General features: G+C 35.8%; 1 protein-coding gene across 1 annotated transcript; it reads right to left on the bottom strand.

The window, feature by feature from the left end:
- Window positions 1-1,448: 1,448 nt before the first annotated feature.
- On the bottom strand, window positions 1,449-4,135 carry LOC113234062 (SRSF protein kinase 3-like). The gene has a single exon (XM_026469299.1). It carries the CDS (start codon window positions 4,029-4,031, stop codon window positions 2,214-2,216), a length of 1,818 nt encoding a protein of 605 aa, XP_026325084.1. The 5' UTR covers window positions 4,032-4,135; the 3' UTR covers window positions 1,449-2,213.
- Window positions 4,136-10,685: the final 6,550 nt, after the last annotated feature.

Here is a 10,685-nt window from a genome sequence, read left to right as displayed (position 1 = left end):
ATTCAGATGTGTTTCAAATCCTACCGAATAATTCCATATACATACTAGGTGGCTTGATAATAATAATATCTAAATGTTGCTGTATAAGCGAGGGATGTGCCATGTTGAAAAAAAATCTAGCGTGATGCGTCAACAAACGATAGATTAAAAAAATGGTAAAATGTTAGAACCTCCACATACAGCCCATTCCCATAAAATGGCAACACTGTCAGTAATACAAGATGTAAGATCAGATTTGCCCATTTGTTAATAGATGGCATTAGCAATTGTACTTGTATAGCGCGTACATACTGTGTTTAAAGATAGCGCTGTTTTCTAAAAAAAAAATATTCCAGTAGCGTACCTTACATATTCTTATTAATTATTCTAAATATTTATCTAACTGCTTTTATGATACATATTAAAACATTTTTTAATAAAATAAACATTTGAGTTCTATACAAAGAGCAGGCGCCAAACATAGATGGTCAGCTGGAATGTTGACCATTAAACCTATATATGAGAACACACACAGTTCATCACAACAGATACATAGGTACCACCTGTTGTATACCTACCTACTAATTCAGGTCCTACAATATTATTTATGCTCCAATACATACTTAACACCAGCATTTGCTGTACAGTGGATACAATTTGAAGCTTGACATCAAGTTAGTTGTAAAATTTACTAAAAAACGACAGTAGTCAATCACAGTAGGTAGGTACTCCAGTTTGATTAACAAAAGTACCATGCAGAAGTTTCGTAAGCACTCGGTATGAACTGGTAATTAATCAACATTTTATGTAACAGCTTGTACTGATAGGCTACATCTGTTTATAAATTAGATTCTAGTTACAACGAATTTCTACTCAAAATCCGTCACAAATCTACCTACAGCCTATGACGTCACACTTTACAGCACTGCTTTATTATGACTCGAGCCTATCATTTTTACTCGAGTACGAGTCTATCTGTCTTCATATGTAGATAAGTAGATTTATAATTTAATACAATATTTTTAATTATAATCATGTTTATCTCTGCGTCTCACTTATAAAACCTTGTTTTTACTATAATAATAGACTCTGTAACCACATTCCACAACAAATGTGACGTCTTCTGTGGTTACAGGCCAGTTCTCTGCAGCTTCAATGTGCGCATGTTACCGTAACAGAGTCAGTACCTATCTATTTCTCCGCACGTATAATTCAAACACAATGTTCTCCCGTGATAATAGACGCGGTGCGTGGTGTAGGAGCCGCCTATGCAGTCCTACCTACTATACATAAAAATATCCGGCCGTGCCTTGATTGAATGGTACATTCTGTGAGCACATATTTGACTTTTAAAAAGCATATTCAATGAAATCATTGTAGACTAAAAAAGATAGTTAGGACTATTATTTTCCACTAAGACAACTACAGGTTTTCCTTAACCTAAATGAAATATCCACAATAACAAGCTCGTTTTGACATTTTATTCATGTAAATTTGCAGATATAATTAATACAAATTATGGTCATGTAAATTGGGATCTATGATAAATAATACAACTATCAGCTGGTTTCGAGGACACTGTCACTGCCTCCGAAGTCTTGGACTCCAGCCAGTTAAATTTAGATGACTCATTGAAATACAAAAAGGCAGTCTCGGAGGTGTGGCATTACAAATACTGACTTATTTCTAAGGTTTACATTATGAGATTTTTGATTGTGATAGTGATAAAACACAAACTTAAACTATGTGAACAAACTACCTGAAAGTCTACTACGTATGCATGCAGGACATTACGTTCCTCACTCTCTAGGTGGTTTAAGTGCAGAGCTATGTCAACTAATAAAATTCCAATAAGATTAATGTGACAAACCTATATTGTCTACATGTCATACATCACAATTTTTCCTATATCTATCTGTACAGTTTGGGTAATCAATGCCAATCACTAAGATCCAACCATTATGTTGCCTGCCACTAACATTGCAGCGGCTGTATCTTATACAATCGCTACATATAGACAGAAATTGTGTATCAATAGTATCCCAACTGTTGCACACAATTTTTTCTCCAAATCAAGGGTTGCTAACAAAACTATCTAAATACAAATTATTCATAAAACAATTTATAAATAAACTTTGATTAAACTTGTTAACACTGAAATTATTCATGTGTTTACACTACAGATTTCATGAACAGTAATCCATTCATTCCTTAGAGGCAGAGAGCAGTGTTTATTATTCCTCAGGGTCTTTTTGTTCAGGCTTTAACGATTTTAACCAAGGGTGCTGAAGGCACTCATATGCAGTGGCACGTCTATTAGGATCAAAGTCCAACATGGGCTTCAAAAAGTCGGCAAATTCTTCCGCATCCTTTTGACTCCACTCATACTTTTCCGTTAATACAGAAACTAGTCCCCAAGGTTTGAGACCTGTTATGTTTCTCAATTCACCCTTCTTGTTAAAAAATACTTTAGAATATTTTCCGGAAGCTGCAATTCGCTTGGGTATATCACCCAATAGCTCTATAATGTGAGCAAGATGATCCTCATCTCGGCTGTAGCCATCACCGGAGTGAGGTTCAAACAAATAGTCTCCAGTAGCTAATTCAAAGGCCATACATGCGGTACTCCATACATCAGCAGATGTCCCATAGCCAGCACTCAGTAATACCTCAAGTGAACGGTACTGCCTTGTTTGTATATCTTCAGTAAAATGCCTGTGCACCCAGCAGGCATTTCCTAAGTCAGCTATCTTTACTTCTAAGTCACAGATGTCAAACGCAGGATCAGGCTGTTTATCAACAGATTTGTCTTTGGAAGATTTTAAAGAATTAAAAGATGGTGGAGTGTCAGTCATTTCTCCTTCAGACATAGGGGTTCCTGCATCATCACCACCACAGCCATACTGTTTGCTTCTTACTTGTACATCAGTATCAGTGTTATATGACTCGTCCTCCACTCTATGAGACTCTGCACATCCATTTATATTCGAATCAGCTTCAGAACGTGTTTCAATCACACTAGCTTCTTCTGGAGTCTGAGGAGAGTCGTCATTGTCTTGTGACATGGGAGCAGACTCACTGTTAACATCGTGTTTCTTTTGCTCCTCCATTTCCTCAATCTGTTCCATTTGTTTCTTAAGCAGCATAGATTGGCGCTTTGCCTTCTTCTTCAATTTCTTCTTTTTATTTCTGCTCATTTTGGCAGTCACTACTTGTTCTTGGAATTCTTTTGGTGCTGTACTAATCAAGGAATTGGGCAGTCGCAGCCCCAAGGAATGTAACTCTGTGGCTTCTGCTGCCAATTTACGAATATAGGTTTCATCAACACACACCAACACATTTTCTGGTTTTATGTCGGTATGGATAATCTTACATTTAGTATGCAGGTAATCCAAGCCCTCCAGTACTTGTCTTATGATTGTTTTGACGTTCTCTCGAGGGATACCTCTATAGTTAGACTTGAGTATGAGTTTCAGAAGGTGATGACCAAGCACTTCAAACACCATGCATACATGGGTCCCATTCACACCAGTGATTTTAAAATCGTTAAGTAATTGAACGGTCTTGTTTCGTTTGGGATCTGTGGGGTCGCTATCACGCACCGATCTCAATATTTTTATTTCGTCTAGGGCTGTCTCAGTGAAGTGGGGCGCCGATTTCACCACTTTGAGCGCAACAAAACGTTTGTCAACGAGATCCCAACACAGCCATACGGTAGAGAAATGGCCCCAGCCCAGCTTGCGCGTGACGTGATATCGGCTGAGGAATAGATCGCCAATGCGCACAGGGTGGTAGCCGCCCTTGCAGTAGTCAGCGCTGTCTTCCTGCTCCTCGTCATCACTCATGTACGGCACGTCATCGTCCTCCTCAATGGTCTCATTGGACGAGCTGTGCGTGGGCTCCAGCCGATTTGAGGGCTGAGTGCGCACCCCGTTTCCTTGTCCACCAGTGCCGTGCTCCTCCTCGCGATTTTTTTTCTTGCCCAATTTATGGCGTTTCTTTTTCGCCTGTATGGCGAGCACTCTTCTATTTACATCTGATTTAGAACTCATTTAGTAAATTAAAACGCTCACAACAACTTTCAATAAATACAAATTTATCTTTTCATTTCAATCTTTTTGTTTGAGTATGGCGGCCGGTCGCAGAACAAAATGCGCTCGCTCTCGAAAATGAACGACAACGATTTAACTAATGTTCCATTTTATAAAATTGGATTGTTGTATCATGCGATAGGGCCATATGCAATTTTTAGAGTAAAAAAGAGATGCAAGATTAGAGTCAAATTGAAAAACTGTCAAATGTGAGCAAAATGCTCTAATTGGAATGTATATTTTTGTGTTGCCATTTAAAATAAAAACAGCGGCTTTTTTTAATGGCTGATAACATACAAGATTTAGCTAAATAAAAATAAGTGGTCTGTCTACGTCGTTATTCATACCATGTACCAGATGGCGTCAGCGTACGTATTTTGCGTATCGGTACCCTTTTCTAAAAATATACAAACCTATATGTATAATAATACCTATGTAACTTCGCAAGTACCTATTATTACACTATGGTATTGTATATGCAAGTTTTGTTTCTTCAACAGAAATTTTAAAGATCTAGCGTAAGTATCTACAACCATTATTATCGTGTATAATTGAGCAAAACTATTTGAAAAACAATGTAAATAACAATTTGACAACGTAAAAAACTGCAAATTGAATAAATAATATTATAATTATAATAATATATGTATACCTACAGGAACAGCGAACCCCTGTAAAATATAAACAAAACGTATTTTGTGTAATATTAAAAATGAAGTAATGTAACGTTAATTAGTGGTCGTAACGGAAAGTTACATTTTCTATATTTAATTTATTTTAGGATTTACTTACTTTACCGTATGGCGTGTATGTTATTCTCACATGCTAGGAATTTTCCCATTCATTGGTGGGTAAAGACTATGGATCTCCGTCATTCTTTGCCACTTTTGGCGATCTCGTTAATTATCTACCTCTATCATATCTAACACGTCCCATGGCTCACCAGGTAGGTACAAGTACTACAGTACTATGTAGTGGCCATCATCATTATTTCTTACATCATTAAACTAAATCTTAACATTAACCATCAATTCTTGGGTTGTATAGCTTCTTACAATTCATATTTGAGCATACATTTCATTAGGCCTTCCTCCCAGGATGTTAGGCAGAAACTATTTAGGTACTGTCGAAAAAAATTGTGATTAATATTACTCACTTAAGATTTTAATTTACCATTGATCAATAAAATTGTAATAAAACTCTGATATACTTTACTCACCTAAGATTATTTACCATTGACCTTTCTAAAACAAGTAAGTGGAATAAAGTATAATATTGTATATGTAAACAATAGCTGTTAGTCATAGTACGGTGATCGCGCTTAAAACGAATCTTCGGCGAGTTAAATTCAATGTCTGAGATATGCCACCTGGCGGTTAGGGTTGGCACTTAGCACTTTTAGTCGAATATATGTTAAAAAGACATGAATATACATTTGAGTGAATAGGTAGAGAGAATATAATACTCTGTACTTACAGAGTCACATAAAGTATTAGTAAAGTGGTTAATTTTTGTTATAGGCACCATGCTACTGAACCAGATTCCAATGTGACTGGTTTTTATGAATTGTTAGAGTTACTTTGTCTATAGAGGCATAAAAATATACCTATATACAAAAAGGACGAGTTCCTTTTTCGAGTTGCAGATTTTCATGAAAACACCGTGGGAGAAAGCGAGCATGTAAGCATTTTAATCTCTAACACGTATTGCATGTTATTCAGTATCTACAATAAATTTATCACATTATTCCTAAGTGTCAGCCCTACATAATCCTATTTGAGGCAATGCGTCTCTACTGCTTCGGAAGCCCGTGTATAATGGAACTGTTCTGCCATTACGACTGACAGATAATTTACCGCCACACCAGTCCACTGCCGGACATGTATCTTAAAAAAATAGATTTACCATAAGCATTATGGCTCGCTCGGCAGTAATTTTTTTTGTTTGTTAATAGGATAATAAAGTATATGCGCATTTGTCCATCTCACCTGATGGAAAGTGGCGATAAGGTCGATGATGGAGCATGCATACCTAAATAATACCTATTCACTCTCGCCTTGAAAAGGCCCATGTTATACCGTATATGAAACATTTTGTTAATCAAGATTTCTACGTCAATTGATAGTTGACCTCCTAGATTATTCCTTCCTAGGGCATAATCAATTTTAGATCATATTTGAAATTACATCGCAAACAGTTAGTAAAAGTAACACAACTACTAATTAACAGAGAACATCATGTAATTTTACCTAATGAAAGAAATATATACAGATATGTTCTAAGAAAGATGTTTTTACTTAAGTATAGTCGGCAAAATTCGCAAACCTCGTACCTACCTCCATTAACATGAAGTTTTGAGTAAGCACAAGAAACAGAATTTCTAGAAATAATTATTTATTTATTTATTGGCAAACCAACATTATTACAGATATATGATTATTCTGAATATTATATGCAGTATAATTGTTCTTATGTGTATTCCAGTTATAGGTAAGCTCGTATTTGGTTCAAAATGCTGACTATTATTATGACAATCTATGATTCTAGAAATGGTATTTATTTTGAGCTTTATTCGCCCGATATTGCGCTTGAAGAGTATTTTTTTATTAAGAGTTTTGGCTTGGATACAAGTCCTTTGAGCCATGTCTTCGTTTAATAATCGGGATCCTCAATAAATATTTTCCATTGTAGTTCTAGTACATTATGTTTTCACTTTCTCCTAAATAACTTAGTTCTCTTGTTAGGATTTTCTAAATAGTCTTTTAACCGTCGGGAGTCAATATTTATGTTTTCACTTAACTGCCTCCGTGGCCGAACGGTTACCATACCGGACTGCCACGCAGAGGTCCCCGGGTTCGATTCCCGGACTGGGAGAAATATTTGTATGGCCTACATTTATTTCTCTCGTGAGTTTGGGTGTAATTCGTGGTTGTCTATGTGTGTGTGTCCATGGCACCTGCGACACAGGGTTTCCCTAGTGCGGGGGGCTATGTTGAGTGTGTGCGTTATTATTAATTCACTAATTCACTTTAGACTTTCACTTAAATGACAATAATGTTACTTTGAACAAAAACTTTGAATTCGTAATTAGTAGAATTTTCAGGATAAAATCTTTTGTAGTTTTATTTAAAATAAGGACTATAGTTCTAACTTTCTTCATCACTATTTCTTTCTTCGTATTTTCTTCATAATATACTTAAAATAAAAATATTTTTTGTGAAAACATAGTGAAAAATGTACTTATCAAAAGAAACTTGAAGAGTAAAAAGGGATTTCGTTCAAAAACGTGAGTTACGAGGTTTTGAACTTTAGACGACGGTATGTAATATTGGAAATTATCTTTTGAAGAATTTATGTAACAAAATACTCAACAAACGAGTACTACTCTCAACGAGTATGTACGTACCTGCTTCAGCAGTAATATAGTAACGATTTTAATGTGATTATATTACAGCTTATGTTTTATGGTTATTACCAATTACCAAAAAAGTTTCATTTCCTGTTTCCTATACTAAATATAGTTTATTATGTCAATGATATGAAATGAAATTTATTTGGATGTAAATCGCGTATTTATTATTCCCTTTACGGGTGCCATGGTCCCAGCTGACTAAGATGGTAAAATAATTAATAAGTTATGTCAAATATTAATGCAAATTACCAAATTTTTCACTATAGTTACACAAGTTATTAATATAGATACATTGACTTACAAATAAATGAACGAGGGGTCTAATACAAAAACCACGAAAAAAATGTCCCAAGTCAACCTATTTAAACGTAGTGACATGTAAAGGAATATGAAAAAGCTAAAACGTAGTATTTAAATTGTAATGTCATTGCAGTACTGTCTAATTTTGCTTGCTTCGCTGTCAGTCAAACAAACGAAGACTAAAGCGTGAATGACGGTCTGTGTACGATTTTAACGCCCTATAAGTTCGGACACTTTTTAGCGCGGACCCGACGTCCATATAATTGTAAGTCAATGTATAGATACATTATTTTTAATTATCTAAAAGACCTTCCAATTTATGGTACACACGTTTTGCAAAATATTTTATATTAACATATGAATATTATTTTCATTAAATATATGAATTTTTACTAAATACTTTACTAAATTAAATTTATTAATTTAAATGACTGACTTGCTTTATTTTTTTTATACATTTTAACGTACTTTTTATTCCCAGCTGTTGTTTTTTTTTTAATTTACTAAGGCTTTGGTAAAGCCATCAGCCTAAACATGAGGTTTAATTATGTTTCTGTGAATATGGCCGCCACAAAGAGGATGGGCAATTTGAGGCGGCGCGCGGCGTGCTTGGATTGACTCGGGATTCCTTAAAACGGGCCGATACGGGTATTTTAGTTCGAGATTCGTATAATTTCGCGTTTTAATCTTCGATTAAGGTACAATAGCACTATCCTATTCCACTTTAAACTAGATTTCACAAAATAATTGAAAATCAAAATAAAAACGACACTTTTCCCTCCAAAAGGTCCAGAGCGAATCCCCATAATAATACCATAGACTCCGAATCCGAAGAGAGTTATAAGCCGAAGTCCAATGACCCAGCTATGGGCGAAGAATTGATAACCTGTTGAAGAATTTGCAATATCTGATTTTCCAATTGTCTGGTAGAACAAATATTTCTTCGTAAGAAACGTTCTAGCTCTTAAATCTTGAAGTTCAAAGGTTACCGCTGCCGTGAGACGGGGCGCATCAGAAGGATCGCACGTGTTAATGGTAGTAAAGTATTAGATGTCACGGAAGCGTGGCCCCGAGACTCTACGTCAATCTTTTTGTGCCACTTTTGACAGCGCTAATTGCTTTACACTTCCAACAACAATTCCAAGATTTAAATAAAAAATAGAGCGAGGTAATTGTTAAATTTCATTTCAAATTATTTGTTTTACTTTATTATTTATTTTCGTCTTTTTAAATATAGTACTCAATCGGCTCACACCCATTTAAAACCTTTTCTCTGAGTAAAATTTTTGGAAAAACTTAACTTAATCAGCTGAGTGCTTATTTTTACAGTGACAACTTAATTCATGGAAAATTTTGTGTTAGGAAATGGTTAGGAAGGACTGTGACCTCGACCTTCTTAAATGCTATTTGAGTGAAATGGTCCCGAGGGTGTACGAGAGTGAGATCATTTGGGTCTGTAATTAATTAGTATTTGGTAGAGTTCCTCAATATTTTGTTGTAGGTATATTTCTGTTTTTAATTCATATTAATGGCTCATGAGGAGAGTATAAACATGACATAGAATTATCTAATCAAATCAAGTATCTTTATTCCGTAGGTAATAAATTACACTTGAAATCGCCACATTAAACAAAAAAACCACTGGTTCTTAGCATGTCCTATTTCTGCCGCCAAGCAGTAATGTCAGCATTACGGTGTTCCGGTTGTGAAGGGTAAGGGTGCAATTGACAGTGCCTCTGAGTGGCACTGCAACTGTTACGGGCAGGCGTGTAGCTTACCATCAGGAGCACGACAGAATGATTTTTTTATATCATCACAAAACATTCAATAGTTGGAAGTAGGTACACCATACGTTCGTATATCATCTATGTACTGAATCATTGATTTTATAATAAGCTTTTCTAATTAGTACACTGTTAATGGTAAGAGGATGATACTTACTTATTATTTAACGTCAAAAGTATTTATAAAGACATGCTTGCCAAAGAGCAAAACTTACCTAATATTAAACCATAATCATCCTCATGATCATTTCTGTCAGGTAACTTCGTTCCGTACTTTGTCCTTCAAAGAAACTCCGAACATAGCTCGTTCCATAGCTCGCTTAGCGACCTTGAATTAGTGAAAAAACCGTATCGTGAATGTCCACCGTCCACAATCCGTCCGAACGTCCACCGTCCAATGTCCACCGTATGTCATAAGGTGGGCGTTTAAACGAAAATCACTTTAAAAAGTTTTTTTTTTAAATAAGCACTTCAGCACGCTTTTTATTTTAAGCGTAAGAGTCGATCAGTTCTATACTCAACGATTTATTTTTGTACAAAAGTGTCAAGTCCCATTTATGTTTCCTAAACAAATTAATTTGTCAATCTGAATAATAATTTTGTAAATAAAAATAAAACTCATCATCTGCTTACATCCACTGCTGGAAATAAACCTCCCCTTGAGCACGCCAACTCTCCCGGTCTTGTGCCGCACGCATCCAGCCACTGCCTGGCTACCTTGCTCAGGTCGTCTGTTCATCTTGCCGCAAGGCGTGGTGTGGGACACTGGACACTACGTTTTCCTTGACGTGGTCGCCATTCCAGAACAAGTTTGCTCCATCAGCGATCAACCCTACTGCAGACATACCCGGGCCACTGCCACTTAAACTTAGTGATTTTGCGAGCTATGTCGGTCACTTTAGTTCTCTGACGTAATCAGTAATCAGTAATCAGTAATTTCAGTAATCAGTAATTTATTGCATTCCACAATGTAAAAATACGTATGACCTCGTTAGGTATTCAAACTCGTGAAAATTAAAAACCCTTGTTTTACAAAGAAACTTAAAACCTTTAGTAGTCTACTCTAGCCTTTGGCTATCAACACAACATTTCAAGCTTTTTTTAACAAAAATGTCTATG

The sequence above is a fragment of the Hyposmocoma kahamanoa genome, unplaced genomic scaffold, assembly GCF_003589595.1.
Source record: "Hyposmocoma kahamanoa isolate Upper Pololo Valley unplaced genomic scaffold, ASM358959v1 81, whole genome shotgun sequence".
Lineage (NCBI taxonomy): Eukaryota > Metazoa > Arthropoda > Insecta > Lepidoptera > Cosmopterigidae > Hyposmocoma > Hyposmocoma kahamanoa.
Note: the sequence above shows the minus strand (reverse complement) of the source record. Positions and strands in the feature narration are given on the sequence as shown.